Source organism: Trematomus bernacchii, unplaced genomic scaffold (genome assembly GCF_902827165.1).
Source record: "Trematomus bernacchii unplaced genomic scaffold, fTreBer1.1, whole genome shotgun sequence".
Classification (NCBI taxonomy): Eukaryota; Metazoa; Chordata; class Actinopteri; order Perciformes; family Nototheniidae; genus Trematomus; species Trematomus bernacchii.
In genome coordinates, this window is record NW_022987910.1 from 6204719 (window position 1) to 6226502 (window position 21784).

General features: G+C 42.7%; 2 protein-coding genes across 2 annotated transcripts; one reads left to right on the forward strand and one right to left on the reverse strand.

Moving 5' to 3' along the window:
* Window positions 1-294: 294 nt before the first annotated feature.
* trim59 (tripartite motif containing 59) lies at window positions 295-4525 on the forward strand. Its single transcript, XM_034115137.1, has 5 exons — window positions 295-439; window positions 1583-1934; window positions 2051-2272; window positions 2372-2581; window positions 2902-4525. The coding sequence occupies exons 2-5, from the start codon at window positions 1680-1682 to the stop codon at window positions 3493-3495; spliced, it is 1281 nt and encodes a 426-aa protein (XP_033971028.1). The 5' UTR covers window positions 295-439; window positions 1583-1679; the 3' UTR covers window positions 3496-4525.
* Window positions 4526-4816: 291 nt separating this feature from the next.
* Window positions 4817-21583, reverse strand: smc4 (structural maintenance of chromosomes 4). The gene is given in 24 exon segments (XM_034115134.1): window positions 4817-5285; window positions 5659-5842; window positions 5955-6187; window positions 6411-6593; window positions 6903-7076; window positions 7409-7553; window positions 8411-8600; window positions 8878-9004; window positions 9371-9523; window positions 10205-10281; window positions 10415-10640; window positions 10744-10905; window positions 11010-11195; window positions 11355-11588; window positions 11717-11881; window positions 14782-14932; window positions 15245-15385; window positions 15616-15743; window positions 16277-16441; window positions 18295-18425; window positions 18428-18470; window positions 19514-19705; window positions 20258-20448; window positions 21436-21583. Coding segments are annotated over 24 exon segments (3894 nt in total). The 3' UTR covers window positions 4817-5120.
* Window positions 21584-21784: the final 201 nt, after the last annotated feature.

Sequence of the window (21784 nt, forward strand, 5' to 3'; positions counted from 1 at the left end):
CGTACTAAAAGAAACAAAACAAATGATGCCTTCAGGACTGCCGGAAAGGTCGCAGTTATGACGGGCGGAGTTGTTACATCCATATGAAGAACATGTGCCATGGTTCATTTCAAACTTGCAGTACTAGGGAACTAGCCAAGACATTACAAGAGTGAAATATATATGCGTAACATTATTTTATTTTTGGAAAGAAGAGCCGATTTAAAGCAACGTCTGGAAACAAACATTTAATAACAAGATTTGTACATACGCGCTTGAAGGCATCATGAGAAGGAACAGGAAATGAGAGCTTTATTTTGGACAGACCCTTTGCTCTGAGCACGAGCAGACGGTGAGTTAAGATTTAACGCTCAACATCTTCTTAAAACTGTCTACCTTGTGTCACCAACCCTAAATCCATTACATGATGAAAACAAATGGTTGACAGGTCGCTGAGAAGGTAATCGAAATAACTTAAATTTGGCTTACGAAGCCATTAGCATTTGAGGGCGAAGTTGATGTAGTTTAGGAAATGTTAATCTAAACCAAATCAATTATGCGGATACATGGTCTGTTTTCATTTGATGCTTTATGAACCCACATATGCCGTTATCATGTGCTTCTTTTCCTGTGAAAGAAAACGATGCGGTTGGTTAACTATGCAAACTTCACATGTCCGATTAACTTCGCGAAATAGTTTACCATACAGATTCGAGAGTGAAAAGATAAAGCAACTTTTTAATGCACTCATTACATGTTGTAATATGGCACATTTAACTAATATATATATATATTGGTGATCGGGCTGCAACAGGACACCTGTTGCAAGTTTGCACCTGGTTGCTCACACGGCTGCAGAATTACTCTAAATATGGATCAGGTTTGTGGGGTCAGTTACACAACTGAACTGTGTGTGTGTGTGTGGTGGGGGGGGGGGGGAACTGGGTGTGTGCTGGCAGAGGGCCTCCTATTGTCACTGTGGTGCCAGCTGTAACGAGAGGAACACACGAATAGCGACCTTGTTGCTGTTTTTCTGTCTAAGGCATTCCTTACTGTCTCTTTTATTAGTCTTATGAGATTTGTTTGAAATATAGGCAGTGGTCACTGATTAGTAATAAACCAATGTAAACACTTTAAAACTGAACATTGTGGTAATGTTTGTCGAATTGATGGCATAGCTGTTGTATTTGATTGTTACAGATGAACAAAGTTGCACTCTTGAGTCTATAACTCAGTAGTGCACTCAGTCACAGAATGTAGTACTGGAGACTGTGATGAAAAAGGGCTTTTTACAATCATGAAAATACAGTAGCTGAGTGCAGTGAACTACTAAAGATAATTTTTTATAACTAATTAATCTGTTGAATGGTCTTCTCTTCGAATATCCTGTTAAATCCCGTTTACAGTCCAAAACCGAAAGAAACATCGAATCCTGACACATTTAGGAAGCTGAAACTTTCAACCAGTGTTTGGAAAATAAAACACAACAATATTTGATGATCAAAATAGTTTCATTTTAGGTTTAACTCCCTAAACTCAATCACATTCTGTCCCATTTTTCGAATTCTACTGATATAGAAACAAAATGTGTTTTGCTAAACAGGTGCGGCCCGTAGCTTTTCCTCCGTCCTGCTGTCCTGGCTGCCAGATCTTCTCCACCCCCCTTACCTTCCCCCTGAGCCCGGCCTCTAGTCTCCACCATGGACAACCTGGAGGAGGACCTGACGTGCTCCGTGTGCTACTCTCTGTTCTCGGACCCCCGGGTCCTGCCCTGCTCACACACCTTCTGTAAGAGCTGCCTGGAAAACTTGCTCCAGGTGTCCACCAACTATTCCGTCTGGAGGCCGCTCCGAGTCCCACTAAAATGCCCCAATTGCCGCGGCGTGGTGGAGCTGCCTCCGATGGGTGTAGAAGCTCTGCCCACCAATGTATCACTGCGCGCCATCATTGAAAAAGTAGGAAAGAACACAACTTTTACCCTTTGGCGACCTTTACGAATGAAATCCTCTTAATGGTTTCTAAACTTTGCTGCTTCAGTTTGACTTACGTGTTTGCTCATCTGCTGTTTCAGTACCAGAGTGACAGCTCGCCGCGACACCCTTCCTGTGAGCAGCACCTCAGGCAGCCTCTGAACATGTACTGCATCCAGGACCGGCAGCTGATCTGTGGTCTGTGTCTGACCATCGGGCAGCACCAGGGCCATCCCATAGACGACCTGCAGGCGGCGTTCATCAGAGAAAAACAGACGCCTTCTCTCCTGCTAGCCAAACTCTCTGAGCAGAGATGGGCGCAGGTGGGGAATCCTCTAAGTACGGACTGTGGAAATCTGTTTCACTAAACTCAATGTAAATGCATGTAGGAGTAAAAATCCTTTCTGTTCCTCCTCTGTCAGGTGTGTGAGCTGGGGGAGCAGCTGGAGCAGGAGAAGGCCCGCTGCGAGGCTCTGGTGAGGCAGGACCGCCAGGAGGTCAACGAGTATTTTCAGACCCTGGAGGTGGTGCTGGCCAGGAAGAGGCAGGCCTACCTAGAGGCGCTGGATACAGCCGCTGCAGAGGTGTCGCGCGCCTACGACCCGCTCATCCTCAAAGTGAAGGAGCTGCAGGTGAGTCTCAGGACTAACTGCCGCTATCCATTGTATCTGGATTAAGCTGTTTCCAGTGACGGATTTTGCTGGTTTAGCTTCAAGCGCCTCAAAAATGATTTAATGCCATTGCAGATATGTCAGAGAAACCTAGGGTTATGTGTCATAATTTCCACTTGGGTGTTGACAACATCACTATGTATAAACTTAAATATTGATCTGGGCGAGTTGTCGTGAAAAAAGGCTGCCCCAATTTCACATTCTCCCTGATTGATCACGGCCCAAAGGAAGCAGGAACGAGCACATGTTGAAAAGTACCGCTAACCGCCTTATCCCTGCAGGAGGAACAGCTGGACCTGGTGTCAATGGGCTCCTCGGTGGAGGAGGAGCCTAACCCGCTGGTGTTCCTGGAGCAGGTGCATCTGTTCAGAGAGAGGGTGGAGGAGTTCATCAAAACGCCTTTGCCCTCGGCGATAAACCTCTCCGTCACCCCGAGGGCAGCGGAGCACCTCCAGCAGAACTGGCCCGCCGTGACTATCGGCAGCCTGGAGGAAGCCCCCGTCCCCAAGGTGTGCTGCTGCACCAGATGTGGCGGCGTGGAGGCCGGCGTGGAATCTGAGGCTGGGGGGGATCAGCTCCACGGGGAGAACTTGTGGCGTGCGCTGCAGTCGACTTCTTCTGTGGTGCTGCTGCCGCTGCTGCTGCTGCTGGCAGCGCTGTGGGGGCCCTCGCTCAGTTTCTCTCTTCTCTCCCAGTTCAGTCAGTTGGTCCAAGGTCTGAGCGGTGATGTCATCACATCTGTGTGGGACTCGGCGGGGTCAGGGTTCACGGTGATAGAGGCTGCTGTGGCGAGATGGAGCGCTCATTTCTCCTCTGTGGGAGAGAAGGCCTTCGAGCAGCTGGCCGCCTTCTTCTGGACTCTGACATCACACTGACACACACCGAGTCTCACTGAAGCACTCCTGTAGTACAGCGGGTAAAATCCAACTGAAAAACCTTCTGCCATCTGCTTTTGTCCCGATAAAGGCAATGAGTAAATGAATAAACACAAGGCAGGGATAATTGATACTACAGAAATAATCATTGAATATAACTCATTCACTGAAATATATCACATGACCTTATCAAGCTTTAGTCCCCTTCAAGATTCCCTGTTCCCTCTTATGCAGACCTGGGGAAAAACCCGAGTTACGTCTCGGGTATTTATGTTCAAGTTCTTGCAAGTTCAAAATGTGAGCAGTTTACGTTAAATATTTGTATGTATTGAATTGTGTAACTGTCAAGTGTTATGTTCCTCTTTGGGGTGTGTTTTTCTAGGTATGGTTCACACTGCCTCGCAATTAAGCATTTATCATACCCAACACTAATCAAACAGTTTTGAAGCTTGGCATAAAGGAATGTAAATATCGGGGCATTTCAGCAGCTCTCCTGGTGTCAGAGCTGCTGACCTCAGAACAGCTGCTCCTGTATATCCTCACAGGGACGCAGCTGTGTGTGGACTTTAGAGCTGATGGTGAACACACACGACTCAGAGTGCCTTTAACCATCACGCTCTTATCTCGCCCAACTTAATCGCCTTTTTGTACTGGCTTGTAGTTTCACCAGGACCAAAAGCTCAACCCTCTTTTTTTACTCCAGCGGTGGGCAAATATATAAATTGTATTATAGCCTTTATAAAAGCTTTACCGTTGCAATTTTGCATCAAATAATTGTTACGTTTTTTTGCTCAGGCAGACCCTCACTGAAACACCAGTGAGCCAGTATGCCAAGCTGCATTCCTAAATATTATAATCTCATGTATTGTTAAAATTATATCACAACGGTATGCTGTTACAAGCATCACACACACACTCAAAGACATTTTGGTTAATGTCAGGCGTTTTCCACAAATGTCACCCCAACCTGTATTTGTATAACTTTTTGGTTACTGTATTATGTAAGTTATAATAAAAGTTTGAATATGTATATTGTTTTGTGTAGTATTTATCTTTTTCTACATCTGTCCATGTGCCAGTGTAAGATGGGGTAGAAGTCAATGAGTGTTGCAGTATGTCTCAAAGTGATGTCGTGAGCACAATTAACAGCCGCTTGCTACATCTGTCTGTCATGTGAAATCTATCTGTGGCATCCAACCATCACATGACCTCAGACAAATCATGACTGCTGGTCAGATTATATTTAAAAAGGTTTAAAATTATAAAGTCGACAGTTTGTTTCATTAGAGTATTTAAGGTGACAATATTTTAGAAATATACAGCAAGTCAAAAGATTTTATTACATTTTCATCACAAAAAACTATTGTGTACAATTTACACATTCTTTCATGGTTTATCAGTTCATTGAGTGAACAGAAGGGTTAAAAGACACTTAGAATACAACTTGGTCAAAATATACCCACTAAGTCATGTTTATGCACAATAAGTGTCTGCGATTGGGAAACATTTATTGGTTCAGAGTAAAAAATAGTAAAAAGAATAGCAGCATTTTGTAAGGTTAAAAAGATGTAATATGTACATGGTGTGGAAGAAGGAAAGTAAAACAGGGAGAATAAGCGTGAGGGTTAGGCCGTGACTGCGTCGTGCTCTTTGAACACGATGGTCTTGGGGTTGATTCCCACGCTCTTGGTGGTGTTGTGAGTTTTGTAGATGCCGATGAGACGGTCAGCGATCTCGAACATGTTGTTCCTCAGCGAGATGATGATGAACTGAGCGTTCTTTGTTTGCTCCTGCACGGACACGACAGAAAAGAGAAAAAGTATTGATATAGAGAGATTGAGACTGCTTTAGAGCATACAACTGCTGCAGAGGTTCCGTCAGATCGTACACTGAAGCAGGAAGTGAATAGGACTTCTTAGAGTCCGATAGTTAACTGCCTCGTGGTGAATTGTGTTTGCGCTCCTAAAAGCAGGCACTTTTCTCTGACCTCCATCAAACCAGGGGGACACCACCGCAGAGATTAGCTCCACAGTTCTGAATGAGCTGGCTAACATGTTTCATTGTTGAAGCATCACTGAACTACGGAAGTGCATCCCGACTTGCTAATCCACTACATCCCTACTAAAAATGTACTTTTATCTCCTAACACACATCCATACTCACATAAATGTAACAGGCCACGATGGAGACGTTCTTGAAATCGAGCGCAGCATCGATCTCGTCCATGAAGTAGAGGGGGGTGGGTTTGTAGTGGTGCAGAGCGAACACCAGCGCCAACGAGCTGAGGGTCTTCTCTCCTCCTGACAGGTTAAAGATCTTCTTCCAGCTCTTCTTTGGAGGACGCACACTGGACGGAGAGACAGAACACCACAGCTCAAACAGAAGGTCAGAATCGATGTACAGAAAGGTAATAACCAAAAGGTGTCTTTGGTCTTCCGTCAGTGCATCTGTCCTCCCACCTGAACATGATCCCCTCAGAGAAGGGGTCCAAGCTGTCGACGAGCTCCAGCTCTGCGTCGCCACCCAGTGTGAGCATCTGGTAGTTCTCCTTCAGCTTGTTGGTGATGATGTTGAACCCGGTCATGAACTCGTTGAGGCGCTGTTTCCTCAGGTCCTCGTAGCCGTGTTTGAAGCGGTCCCTCTCCGTGGTGATCTGGTCCAGCTGAGCCACGCGCTGCAGGTACAGATCCTCCTGAACACAGGCACACCGTTTCCTTTGTCAATACATCTCTGAACAGGACTTCAGAAACATCACCACAACTCACCTGAACTTTGGAAGTTAAGAACAATAAAGTCAATAAATGACTTTCATTCACAATTCAAATGTAGTTGTTGGGTTTATTATGAGCACATGTGAACCTCTGCTGGGGTTAGACAACAGGATGTCTGTTGTTAATGTTCAAATGTTTGCATACCTTCTTCTTGTACTCCGCGATGGCCCCGAGGTTCGGCTTTATTTGAGCACACTTGGTCTCCAAGGGGAACATCTTGTTGATGATGACGCTGGGATTGGGGATTTCTTCCAGTTGAGCCGAGGTGAGAACAGGAAGCTCCTCTGCGGGCTGGCCCTCCACCGTATGAAGGGACAGCTTGGTGGCCTGGAAAATGATATCCAAGATTAAAATTCAACACACAAAATATTTCTTCCAACCAGACAATAAATAAGCTAATACCTAAATCCGCCCTTCATTTTAGAAAAAACTAAAAGATATGAGGAACTTCAAAATGTTTACCATTCATTGTGGGCATATTAGGAGTATAACAATGCTCACATTGCAATATAAAAGCAGAGCCCCTTATTGGTTGTTTAAACCCCCCCCCCCCCATTGGACCAATTCTCAGTAACATGGCAGGGCTCAGCTCTCACTCTGAGTATGAAGTTATAATCACAATGACCCCCCCCCCACCTCTTTCTGCCAGTGCTTGATCTTGTTGTTCTGCTCGGTGATGGTGGTGTCGATCTGCTCGATTTGCAGCCGCACGCTCAGAGACTCCTGCTGCATGGCGTGCTCCTGCTGCTGCAGCACCTTGATCTCCTTCACCACCGCCTGGTACTGCTCCTGCACCTCGGGGAGCACCGCCTGCAGGGCAATAAACAATATCACTTTCAAATAAATACTATTATTTATTCCAGAAAGTGTCCCGAATGATCAGGTTTCCCCTCATTCAAATCAGGACCGCAACACCTTGAACTACTCATTTCACTTCATGTCAAACTGTAATAGGGATTGTGGATTTAATCACTGTGACTTCTGATGGAAAGGACTATTCAATGTACTCTTCATTCCTTACTCACTTAGTTTCTTCAATTTTCAATTTACAAGGCACTTTTGTAACCTACAGTTAGAAGAGACCATGTTTATGATGTCCTGAGTGTCTCTGGGAGCAGGAATAGTGAATAAGGGGGTCTAACCTCGGCCTCCTGGCAGGCCTTCATCACGTCCCCCGCCTCGTCCTCCAGCTTCTTCAGCTGCTCAGTGAGCTCTGCCATGGACTTGTCGTTGTCCTCCAGCTCCTTCTGCACCCGGCTCACGCTCTCCTCACACTTCTTCAGGTTGCTGCAGAGGGGACAGGAGAGCAAAGGGAGACGGTATTAGCCTCTGTCAGACTGGTTACTATGTGTCTGTGAAAAACTGAAAATAATAATGATAACAGTTCAGGTGTATTTTGCTAAATGAGGGCTAGGGAAATGATAGTACGGTTACAAGGCAATGCCAACATTCGAACACTACTATGTTAGAAAGGTGTGCGCCACAACATCAGAAAGATCTTCTTGCACTGAAGCAGCAAAGCTCCTGAAAGATTCAAACCTTTTTCAGACCTGAGATCTATAACTTCAAAATGCTTCTCCAGTTAAAAAAAAGTTCTCTTAGGACTCCGTTAAACTTCACAGGGCAGTTATTGCTACAACGGCAATGTTTGTGCGAAGAGAAAACATCTGCAGCAGTTCCCTCACTGCCAGTCTGAACACATGAAGGAAGAAGAGCGCTCACACAGGAAGCCTTGGCGTCTCGGCCTCTAAGTTACGCTGTGTTCTGAACAGCTTCTTCAGCGGAACAAAAACACCTCGCATGCAGGCGTCAGTATCTCCTTTTGACCACAGCATCAATCTTTGTGTTACAGCTTCAGATACTGACGACTAGATGCCTATTCTAGACAACTATAAGAGGAGAGGAGTCGCTGAGTGTTCCTGTAAGCTAATGCTACTTATTAGGGATGCTCCGATCGATCGGCCGCCTACTTATAATGGATGATTCACTAATAAATCTATATTAAACATAACACTAGAGTTACTTCCTTGTCTCACATAATAAGCAACTTCAATGAACCACCAGGGGAATTCAAGATATTTCAGTTGATCCATTGGACTTGGAAAGAAGTGTAAGTGAAAGACCTAAAGCCATGATGTCCTCACCGGTCGGCGGTCTTTATGGCCACCTTAGCCTTGGTGATGATGGAGGAGCAGTCGTCTAACTCCTTGTTGATCTTGTCCAGCTTGTCCTGCTGCGCCTTCAGCTTGTGGCTGTTGATGTCTACGATGAGGGTGTGGAGCCGCTTCACCTCCGTCTCCACCTTCCCAGCCTTACTGGACGCTGCGTCAAAGTCTGAAGGAGAGAAAGAGGGGCAGAACAGAGAGGAGGGTATTATTTCAATATGCAAGGTCTGATCACAATACACAGAGGAATAAACATTAATACCATTTTCATAAATATGACTGGCATTTAGATATTAGAACTAAAAACCACAACTCAATATGAACCTTTTGTCACCATTTCATTATGTAGAGGGACAGCTTTTCCACAAATTGCAACTCAGACTAGCAGGAAATAATCAGTAGGTTGATAATAATATGTCTCTCTACAGTTTAGAGAAGAGCTCCACCTTTCTTGAAGGCGGCCAGGCTCTTCTCCAGCTGTTTCTGTCTGGCCTTGTCGGGGGCAGCAGCCAGCACGTTGGCCTCCAGCTCCTTCATCTGAAGCTTCAGGTGAGTTTCCTGATCAGCCAGACTCTGAAGGAAGGAGAGAAGGACATATGCATGTCAGGGACACTGTCGTGCTAAGAGCAAAAAGCAAATATGTGACTTGCTCTATCGAAATCAGTCGCATTGACCCGAAGACACATTTTGAGTTGTATACACTGTTGGAAAGAGGAGATTCATAGCTTTCTCCCGAAGCCCGAAAAACTAATTTCTTACGCAAATCCACGTTTATTTTGAAATGAGCCGTTGCGACTTCCGACTGATTTCGATAGAGCGGGTCACATATACTTTAACAATTTCATTTTGGGCTATTAATAGTAGGGCTTATTTTAAAAATACAACATCAAATTGAGAGACATTGCCAGTGAATGAAAAGAAAGATGTGTGTGTGCGTACGGTCATGCTGTTGGAGTATTTCTCCAGAGTGTTCTTCATGTCTCGGAGCAGAGTCCTCAGCCGCTGCACGCTCTCCTCCAGCTGCAGCCTTTTCTCCTGGCAGTTCTGCAGCTTTGACACTTTCTCCGTCAGCTGGCTCTCCATACGGTCAAGCTGCACACAAAGAAGAAGAAAGAAAATCTTCATTAAGACGACAAGTTCAATTTTCATCCAGCATCTAGGAACTACTTCCAGGAAACATTCTTAAAGTAAAACTTCAATCAGGAGTTATTTATCAAACTTGCTTCACCCACTTGGAGTTGTGAGAATAAAGGGAGTCATATCCCAGCTCTGGGATTCTGGGAACTTCATATCTTCAACTTTGCCTCCGCAGCTCTGGGTTAGAGTCACATGTCAGGAAGACTGACCGCACCAATAGATTCAACTTCATTCCAGCAAAAGTGTCACTTGTATTATCAGTTCATGTAAATGATGTTCATGTTTTACTTGCATTGAACTAGATTTGATTACATCTAATCTGCTTTTTGAGTTGTTGTATTGCATCTTATGTAGCAGAATAAGAGAGAATTAAATGTGAGCATGCCTTGGTACAAAAAGTATATTAAGTAAAGCATTTGCACAGAAGGCTCTGTAGGTTAAATGTAGACTTCAATGTATCAGACGTCACTATCAACAAGTTCGAATGTACATAATTGTGACAAAACGGTTTCTTGTTATTATAATTCAATCCAAAACTTTTTTTTTTAATCTTCTCCCGTCTTGAAAAAGTGAAAGTAGCAGCTAACATGCATCACTTTGAATTTGGTCCACTCAGGAAGTAGGATGCACTCTCACCTCCTCCTGAGAGACCTCGGTACCGAGAGAGGAGCCCATCCTGCCCTTCATCGCTCTTCCTCCTCCAGTCATGGTTCCTGTGAAGCACATACCCCACAGGGAGATTTAGACAAATAAATAACAGAAGAAAGTATAATCTTCACTAAGAACTAGCTAGAGAATGATTAACCAAAACAAAGTTGTGACAGGAGAAGTGGGGGGGGCACCCACCAGCCATCTCGATGATCTGTCCCTTCAGGGTGACCACCCTCCAACGCTTGTCCTTCTGGAAGGCCATCCTGGTGGCCTGCTCCATGTCCTGGGCCACCAGGGTGTCCCTCAGGGCGAAGTAGAAAGCTGTCCGCACACTCTCCTCCTTCACACGCACCATGTCGAAGAGACGAGGGGTTTCCTCTGGAGTGCGGATGGGAGCCATGTTTCTCTCCCACACCTTCATCTGGGGGAGGAAATGAGGAGGTATGAGGAGATGTTATGTTTAATCAGAAACCCCGAACTACTGTCTTGATCGGCTAATCAAGTCAAAATGTATTGATCTTTACCTTGTCCAGACCAATGAAGGTTGCAAAGCCGATGTTCTGCTCTTTAAGGAACATCACACATTTCTGGGCGGTATCGATGGTATCCACCACGATGTTGTCCAGGGCGCCACAACTAGAGGAAATGGCCACATCGTACTTCTCCTCTATGGCTCCCAGGTCTCCCTGCAAGCACACAAATAAATGATGAGACAACATCCAATGCTTACATTTCATTCAAATGTTTTGAGCTCACAATAACTAGAAACCAAACTTTTTTTTATTTTTACCAATCTTCCGAAGATGCCAGGGATTTTGCCACTCTTCTTCTGCTGCATGAGGGCGTCCAGGACTCTTCCTCGGCTGCGGTTGGAGGTCAGAGAGCTCTTGGCTTCGTCCACCTTCTGCCTCATTTCCCTCACCACTTCCCTGGTCTCATTATCCGTCTTCATCAGCTGCTCCAGCGCTTCCCCGTCCTGTAGAGAAAAAAAGAAAGAAGCAATTAAACAAAAGCTTAAACAAATGGCGCCATACGTGTGGCAGCAGTAGTCAATAGAAATAGTAAGCCTAGACTGGCCTAGATGCGAACCGGCCCATATAATGCTGCCTAACTATAATAACTATGTTGGTTTTACCTTCTTGAGCTCCTGTTCTTTCTGAGGGATTTTCACTTCCAGGTCCTTGATGGCGGCGCGGCGCTCCCGCAGCGTGTCAGAGGTCGTCTGCAGCGTCTGCTTGGCCGTGTTGAGCTGAGTCAGCGCCGTGTTGTGGCGGCTCAGGTAGATGGCGAGCTCCGACTGAGCCAGGTCCATACGAGACCGGGTCTCATTCACAGCCTTGCTGAGCTCCATCAGCTCCTTCTCTTTGGTCTGGAGAACACAGGAAGAGCAGATTTAAGGTTTGAAGACAAATACGTTTTTACAGTTATAGCGCAGAGTTTACTATCTAGAGTGAAACGAAGCATGCAACAAACTAACACCATGATTAATACACACACCTCTTTGTCCTGTTGCAAGCCGCTGGTCTCTTCCTTCAGACTCTCCATCACCTCCTCAAGTTTTTTCTCTTCTTTCACTTTCTGCTTTTCCATCTCCTCCTTGCGAGCGGTTGCCTCAGAGATGGCCTTTTCACTGCTGGCAGGCACCCCGCGCACTTCCTCCAGCTGCAGACACAAACAGATGAGATGTGTCAGACTCTGGAGTCTAAGCAACAGAGGCTACAACACCTGTCTGAGTTCAACCTGAGGACATAACTCATCAAAACACACTTGGAGCGACCACAGAGGGATAGCCCTTTAAGTCTGAAATTAGATGACGAGATTAAGGGATCAGGGAAGACAAGAGTTATAAAGTGAATTGATTGAATACGCTATCTGTGAGAGCTACACATTCAGAAGCAGGCCAACTGTAATCAACTATAAACACACACTCCGGACTGAGCAGTAGAGGTATGAAAATAATCGTTTCTACGATGCATTGCGATGCGGACGATTCGGTCTCGATGCAGTGACGGAAGATAACCGATTATAGCGTAGTAACGTTGCTTCCTGATTTTCCGGCCGCGGCTTTACTATGTTTTTTTTTTTCTGTCACTTTAATATCAAATCGGTCGGTGACGCAGAGATCAGGGAACAGACGTGACAGCGGCACCAAACACGGAGCAGTCTGCTTTATCCACCAACACAAGAACACCAGTCCAGAACCAACAGCAGAAGGACCCGCTCTGAATCACTCCGTGTCGCTGCGGCTCAGAGACACAAGGATTTATGTTTTTCAAAAAGAATCGCGTTACAATCATGTCAGGTTTTTGGTGGATTTAATTAAGTCTTAGATTGCAGAGTATGAATGTCCTCTAGCAATTTTCAGACGATATTATTATTATATACACGTGTGTAAAGTTTGTGAAGGCAGGAGGAAAAAAGCTTCCGCGATCACCGTCTCCTCTCCGTTCCTCCAAACCCCGCCCCCTCCCTGAAAATAATGAGTGACAGGCTGATAGTGACCCGATAGAAACTTTATTATTCACTTAATCACTGATTGAGATATAATGAAGCTAACTTAATCTCATACATTCATGGGATGTATGTAACAGTAAGACAGAGAATGTAAGTGTGCACCCACATGCAGTATTTTTGTTTGTATATGCTATTGTAAATACTCCTGTTGTCTGCTGTGTTCAGACTCAAGTCCTGTGTGTGATGCCACATTCAGGATATTCAGTGTCCTTTTTTTAACAGAAGACCGTTGCTAGAAGCTGCAGCTAGACTGCAGAAGCATTAGTTTTTTGTTTTTGAGGATGGAACAACTTCACACACAGATATAGGGAGGCTAGACATATACAATTAATTTATTTTGGTTTATAAATTAATGTCAAGACATTTATGTTATTGATTTCTGAAGCACTTTCTAAATAATAAAAAGAGAGTTCATATGTATTTACTGCATGTATGCATTGATGAAAAATAAGCCATGTGCAGTAATATAGAAAATTGAGGATGCAACGCATTGGTATGAATCGTGATGCATCGGGATATCGAATTGAATCGAATCGTTGACAGGATAATCGTAATCGAATCGAATAGTGAGACCAGTGAAGATGCACAGCCCTACTGAGCAGGCCCTGGTTGGGACCGGCACAACAGTAAGCCGCGTGGCAGAGCTGAAACCAGGCAAGGCGGAGTGCTGTGTGTGTTTTGTAGGGTTAACTGCGGGTGAAATGTGAGTGTGGCGGCTGGGAGTGTTACACAAGCCTGGCCATAGTTGAGTACCACACAGCAGAACACTGCTCCCCGGAGCCCGGCCTGCCTCTGCCCAACATGTTTCCAGAGCACGGCCATGTAGGTGGAGCAGAGAAAGAGCAGAGAAGGAGATGGGAAGCTAGACCTACATTTACAACAGAATTCTCTAGAAAAGGCTCAGTAAGTGTGCAAGAGAAACATTAGTCCACCATTAAAAGTGAAACAGAGCACGAGTTGGCTATCAAACTTCAAGCCCTCTAGTGGCTACTTTACGGCACATTGTCCTTCCTGCCATTACATTGGATTTACAATTTATTGAAGAGTTTATTTAATGCATAATGACAAATAATCTAGAAGAAATCCAGGGGGTTTCCCTTTGTCCAAGGAGAGGAAAAAATAAAGCAAGGCCTGGACACAATTTTGCAACTGAGAAAACATATTTGTTTTGTTACATAGGTAAAGAGAAATATCTGTGAATGTATTTAACCCTTGCTTTGTGTAGCTTTCAGGCAGAATGACGTCAGTTCTTTCTCTGGAAACTGTCACTCTCCCATTAGCCAGGCACTTTGATTAAAACACTACACAGCCTGATACATTGTTACACAAATTAACATTATCTTTGAAACTTAAACAAGGCTTCATTTTCACAATGATCCAGAAACATTAAATTCTTTACATTTAAGAAATGAATCACTTTAGATCCCACATTAATTATGGCTAATATCTCTTAAAATACTGAAATACAGACAACAAATAATGAACAATACAAAAATAAACAGCACGCTGTTCTGTCTGTGCAGTTAAACACGAGCCTCTGAAATTAGAGAGGGGGAAAATGTGAAAAATAAAAACCTTCCTAACCTACTTGTTAATGTTTGCTCCAGTGAGTTAGACTCAGAAGAACAAGTTACAATGTTGTTAAATGCTGCAATACATGAAGGTTCCTGTAAGGACTGAAATGAATGTATTTCTCTCCAGGCTTCAAAACAACATCCCCTTGTTTTTTTTATAAGAAACGGGAAATTGTATTTTTAGTGCCCATGTTTCTTTCTTGGCCGCGGTACAGAATAAACAGAGCAACACTGGAGTGTCATCCCGCTGGTTCTAGCTTGCCTTGATTTAGTACAACCATGTGTTTGTTTATGGTTATGCATTGTAAATTAGGAGGAAATGGCAACAATTATGCTCTCCTGACATATCATGCGACAGTGGGAAACCTGTGAGAAAGTGGAGTAATCACTATTGCAGAGTAGCACACGGTGATACCAAGTGGAATGAAGTCCTTTAACAGCCTGTAGTGGAGCACCTTCTAAAGAGCAACATACCTTTTCTTTGTCCTTTTCCAGCTGCTTCTGCAGTTTCTTGCTCTTGCTCTTGGAGTGTTTGATTTTCTCACGCACTTCAACGTCCTGCAGGTCCAGCTGGGTGAACTTCTCCTTCCGATTCTCTATGTACTTGTTCAGCTTATTTTGTTTCCTGGTGGAGAAACAGCAATTTCACTTTAGTCAATCATGGAGAAAATGTCTTGAAATACTACAATTAAAATAATATGAATGCAGAAATGTTTCCATTATAAAACAATAAGAATGATGATAAATAATATGAATAGGGCCAACTCCTAACAGAACAAAACAATTTAGGACACATACGCAACAGCTTTCCTGAATCCAAACTGGACAGGGAAAGAGAGAAACTGACGACCACCACCAAATGATTGGATGAGTCCAACAGATTGTAACCTTTGAAGCATGTTACATTGGTTAGAGGGGAAGCACAAACATTTCTTACTTTTCTACATTTTTGAGCTCCTGGTTCATTTTCTCCATTTCCTCTGATATCTTTGCATTCTTCTCAGTGAGTTCCTTGGTGTCCTCCATGATCTTCTGCTTCTCCTGATCTTTATCCAAAACACGCTTCTGCAGATCATTGCTGATGGCAAAGAGAGATCCGGAGAAAAGGTGAGTAAAACGTAGTAGTTTACACATAAACCAAAGAAACCGGCATCTGACCCCAGAGAAGGGTCGTGTTGCCCCTGTGAGGCTCAGAATGAGAGGATAACAATGCCATTCCTATGCTAGGGTAACATTGAAATGTAATGAGGATGTTTTCTTTTTGAATTAGTCTTGGAGAAAACAGGGACATGTTGCTGGTGCACTCACACATAATACTGGCAGAGCCGACTCTTGTGTTTGAAGATGTCGTTCTCCAGGGTGAGGAACTCCACAGCTTTGTTCTTTTCTCCCTCCAACGCATTCTTCTCCTTTTCCACCAGCTTCACTCGGTTAAGCTAGGACAGTAAACATATTGCTGTACTTAATATCATGTGACAAAACTGTAATAACATTTATAGACAGAAAATAATATGCATTAGACTAATTAAAACATACAGAATTAATGTTTTATAGCATCTCCATCATTCTGATCCCACATAAATATTTTGATAAGAGCTACAATAGCATTCATTTGTTTCTAATCACTCGAGTATCGTCTGACTTGGACAAAATGAAAATACATATGTTGAAATACTAATATAGCACAACTTTCATCAATGTATGTGTGTTCAAGTGTGTGTGTCTTTTGTGAAACATGATGAATCATGTCTTGGGCAGTCTGCCAAACCAAAGACCAAGTTATCTTACATTTCACAGTACACAACTATTAAAAAACATTTATTTTCATCCCTGATATTTGCATAAAAAGCTTACAAACTATGCACATTTAAACCTCTACTGTATAAAAGGCACAGCATATGAAGTCCAGACACAGGAAGTCAAGTTTGTTATCTCATGAGTGTGTGAGCAGATGGTGTGTGAGTGTCACCTTCTCTCCCCTCTGCTCATTGAGCAGCTCGATGCCGTGGGCCAGGGTCAGGATGGGCTGCTTGAGGCGGCAGGACCCGATGATGTCCTCCAGGTACTCCAGCATGCCCTCGTCATGCTGCGTCTGACCTTTGGGCTTCATCATGGCTATCTGCTCCACCTCACCCTAAATACAGTCCAGATCACAAGGAAAAATATACTTTCATTTCAACATGGAGCCAAGAGTTCTAATAAAACACTCTTATAATTAAATAATATTGTATTAGACTATTAAGAAGTGGTCAATTGAATTTAGACCTCTATACTTCAATTTTTTTTTATATCTGCTACACACACACAATGGCAGATACACAGTCATGTACAGTTTGAGAACACGATGGCTCTCCGCAAAAAACACAAATATTACACTGAGCTAAATAAAAAGAGGACATCAAATTAAAATAATTAAAAAAAAATGTTAAAAATAATAGATATGGTTCAATTAGATAAAACAAGTATACCATGAAAATGCTTATTTACACATTATCCCAACCCCACCAATAATTATGGCTCATTACACACTTTTCTTTTTCCCCACCTTTTTAGGATTGCGGACTTCTTTTATCTGCACCGTGGGTTAATTTCCCACAGTGTATTCTAGTTGTCACCGAGTTAGGCAAAGCTCTAAGGAGTAATCATACTGGTCTGAACATGTTATTTTTAAGCATGATGGCTTTGAATAAAACTATATCTACGTTAAATATTTGATGTTAACTGCAAATATAGAAACATCTTATTCCAAAATGATATATCCTTTATAGGTATAGAAAAAAAGCAGCTCGGGTACAACTTATGTATGAAAGAAAAGAGAAGCCAGCAGAGGTAGGGGAGTTCCCACGTCAACCTCTGCTCTCACCAGTGAACAGACAGCTTCCTCTTAGCCAGAGGCCTGGAAAAGTGACTTTGGAGAAAAGCTAAAGCCTCTTCCAATACTCATGCAATCATGTCATGGACAGAGAGCTGAACATCTAACAGGGAGAGTAGACATGCACACACACAAACACAAATCTACATAGAACAAAGTCAAGCAGAACACATGTAATCAACCTAACCATAAACAAGAGGATAGTAGACACCAAGTGTTCACATTAAACTACAACGCACACAGCAAAAATAATAAAATAAAATGTAAGAAATGGGACAACCAAGATTAGATCAGCCTTTTTGTTTTGTTCCGACCTATTGCATCACCCCATAAGCCATGGGTTAATCAGTAATAATGGGTAGGTTACACATGTAATACAATCAGGAGGGAAAGGGATGCAACAAGAGAACTGGTACAAACTCAGCAACACAATGCTAAATCAAATGTTCAAAATCATCTAAAAACACAAATAATACAAAATAAACAGGAATGCAGTACATTTGCCATGGAGGTAAAAAATAAACAAAATGTTGAACCAATAAAAGTCTTGGTAATGGAGGGTGTTTGATCCAGCCACACTGAAGCAGCACTGCCAATATTGGGGTTGGGGTCTCACACGCCAATATTTACGTGCTGCTAAAGCGTGGCAGGTACATGGGAAGGGGGGGGGGGGGGGGGGGGGGAAGGAGGTCGTCCAACCTGTACCCACTGGAACGCAAAACCCATAAAAAGGCTCCCCCACTACAAAACCAGAGTTCATTTTCAAATACAGCCACTCACAAACCGGTCCATATATGGGTACAATTGAATTTATTCCTTAAAATTCTAAAGCAGCAAATAATGGTTCGCACCTTTTCCACACTGTTTCAAACCATGATGCGCTGCTATAGCAGTCTAAGGACTCTTAGAGAGCACATCCTCTCCTTTCCAATTCCAGGGCAACAGGTTATCCCCGCAGACAGGCATGGCTGTAAGGTCACCATGAAACATTTGACCCACAGAGGACTGTGAAATGGGCAAAGAAGGAAGAGCAGAACATCTCTGACAGAATGGGATGGTCAGAGCAAGAATAAAAAAGCAGAGTTAAAGACAAATAAAAATAAAAGCACAATTACCTGTAAGATCAGAAATCTGTTGTGGTCGAGGTCAATGCCATGGCTTCGGAGTAAAACCCCCACTTCTTTGAATGTGGTTTTTTTGTCACCGATATGATAGGCTGAGGAGTTGTCTTTGTTGGCCGTCCTGGAACATAGAACTTGCTGTTGGGGATGACTTCGTAGTCATCTCCTTCCTGGCTCAGAGGGGGGGGAGCAAAAGACAGAGAGCAGCTTAGTGCAGAACAGTTTGAGGAGAAACTCTAACAGCTCTACTCATAAAATGATCATGCCCCTAATACTGGCAAATCCACTGAGAGTGGTGAGACAAAAACACTCAATATTAAAAACAATCAACAAAAAGGCTTGTTTAAAAAGCACAAAACAGATCTAGGGCAGATACAATTACAGGTTAAACCACATCAGTGTAGTGTATTATATCCAGTGTACCACATGTACCACATTTTCAAAATGTGTCAGATACAATGAGATTATAAACGCATTGCAAACACATCGATTATTTGGCTAAAAAAGTAATAATTTAAAGAACAGGTCAAATAATCTAAATTGTCTACATCACATCTAACAATAATTTTAATTAAAAAAAAGAGCAGATTGTAAAGTCAGCAGAATGTATAGAAATCTAGCATCAGTTTAGTAATTTGATTTTTAATTTAATCGGAACTGCTTAACCATAAAGAAAGGCTTAGAAAATGAGAAAAATCAGAAATGTTACAGGGGTCAAGACAAAACTAACACTCCCTGTGGCAGATCAAATTTAGATTTTTTTTTAACTTTGAATTCATTACACCTTTGTCAGGAATGTTGACAAGGTTAACTAATGTGTGATCCAATGCTAATAATAAATGGTCATAACTAACACCCATGTTATTGAAATTCACAGTACCATCAAATAAATACAGCTTAGCTACTGTATTGAACGTTTAAAAAGTTTTCAAAGATAGAGGACTCAATCCTAGCCCCTTTGTGAATTGACTATGACATGTGTAGGTGGCAGTTGGAACTTTCATGACTGCTTTGAGTCTCGGTTTAATCAGGGGTCTGATCATTGTGTGGCAATATTATATCATGATCAAGGAGTAACAAAATATAATACAAAAAAACAACATCTAACTACAAGGAAATATGAATTTTCACCCCCCCCAGGCCAAATGAATTGTGTTCTCTCCTAAATTGATACAGAGTGAGTGTAATTTACATCTGTGTGACAGATATATACCTTATCAATTATCTTTTGAAAATGGACTTCCACAGTACAGCTTTGCACATCCTTATGTTGATCAGAGCTGTGAATCAGCACCGAGAGCTTTTTTGATCTGATTTTTTGAGCTCTGTATCCAAACACAAAGAGCATTGAATCTATCACATTGGACTTCCCACTCCCATTTGGACCAATGATGCAGGAAAAGCGCTGAGAGAAAGGTGGGGGAGAGAAAAAAACAGGTAAATCAATTATATAAAAATATACTGCAGCCACAAGTAAATACTGTAAATGTCATACAGGCTATACGTTACAATTTAAACATAGTTAGTTTGTGATAGTGAATGTTTTTCAAAAGGGTGTAGTGAAGATTTACTTTAATACACTTATTTTCGCAGCGCACAGGGGGATCAGAAAATGGTCAAAAGACAAAGTTTAACAACATATATAATTTATGGGATATGTCAGCACATCACTACCCCTTGCACGATACACTCACTAAATCAAAATGGAGGAATGTGACTTTTCCTACCTATTTTTTTTTTTAACTCAATTAAATGTTATAATGTAGTATAAACAATTATTTATTTATTTTGTATGTATTTCCAGACAACATGTACACAGGCAGTATAGTTGTGCAATATGACAATTTAAATAAAATTGAGAAACACTAGAATGATGGTAAATCTGGGAGCTTAAAACAACACATTAACAAAGTATTTCCCACAATGGGATGACATTTGTAACCATGTTTGGTCATACCTTGTGAAAAGGCCCCAGAATCTGCTCTCCTGAGTAAGATTTAAAGTTGCGATTAACTAAATGCGTTATCATCAGGCGTGGAGCGCCCGGTTCATTGGTCATCGCTGGGGGCGGGGGTGGAGGGATGCTGCCGAGAATCTCCTCCAAACTCCGATTATCAGCCGCCTCGGCAGCTTCCCCCTGAGACGCATCTGTGGCACAGAAAAAGTACAATTTTTATTCCCCTGTGCGTGTCGTTTCAGGTGGGGGACAGTGGCGCGTGGGGGAGGGGTGGAGGAGCCAAAAAAACAAACAAACAAAACACAGGCAGCAAGTTACAACCGCAGTCAAACAGACACTCCGAGAAAGTTGACAGGCGTTATTTTTTCTTTGTTCTGAAAACAAGAGCCAAGCCATAAAAGAAAAAAGACCATGGCCGCTTATGAACAAACCCACTTTAAAATACAAACGCTCTTCAAGAGAAGCGTTCATACGAGAACGTAGATGCGCCACATTCATTTCGTCGATAATAAATAAGTCAATTCCACATTTCTATCATCAACGTTACACATTCACTCATGCTGAACTGCACGCCAAACGCAGGGAGGCAATCGTTTTATTTATTTATAATAATGTATAACGTTAAACCGATTACGTTGCCATCACACCAAGCCACAACGACCTGTCCAAAATCTATTGTGCTCACATAAGCATAAACAAGCTGAGGGGTCGATGTTTTTAAATTAAATGCATGCAGTCAGACACACAGTGAACAATTTCAACGTATTCCAAAGAATACACACATCACTTAATGCCGTTATGTATCTAAATCTTGTCATACCATTTATTTTACAAATTGCAAGTTATAAGTTATAAGAAAAACGTAAAACATACTTTTGATCTACAACATAAAACCCTCCATAACCCGATATAATTTACCTCGTTTGTTGAGAAGATCCGGGGAAGAAGTAAACTCGACGATATTAAAATCATCTCAAAAATCATAAGACAAGTATTGATGACTGACACTTTATTTAAAAAATGATCAGCCATTATAACTACGTGTTGAGATTTAAGTAAGAAAAAATGCTTCACAGCTGTGGCAATTGGCCACTAACAGAACGGCAGTACACGCAACGCCATTGAGTGAACACAACTTATTTAGATTCACAGACACCAAAACAGCCTTTGTTACTTGCCAGTTGTCGGCGGTGCCTCCTCTTGGCCATTGGACTTGGTCTGTGGAGGGGGTACATCCAGCTCGTCTTCGGAGTCATCCCGGGGCTGCGACCCTTTCCCTTTTGACTTGGAGGAGGCAGTTGAGCTCTTTGCCGTTTTAGATGGCATGATTTTAAATCTAAAGGGGTCATTGGTAAAAAAAAGAAGGATTATCCATGAGTGGTTTTTGTGCCTGTCAATCTCCCAACTCCACTTTTAGTCGGTCACACGCAGCTACCAGGCTTTAATCATTTCCACAGTCAGATCCCCCTGCCTCCCTATCCAACTGTTAGTCGGTATATATTTTTAATTGGACCATAGCTTGATTTT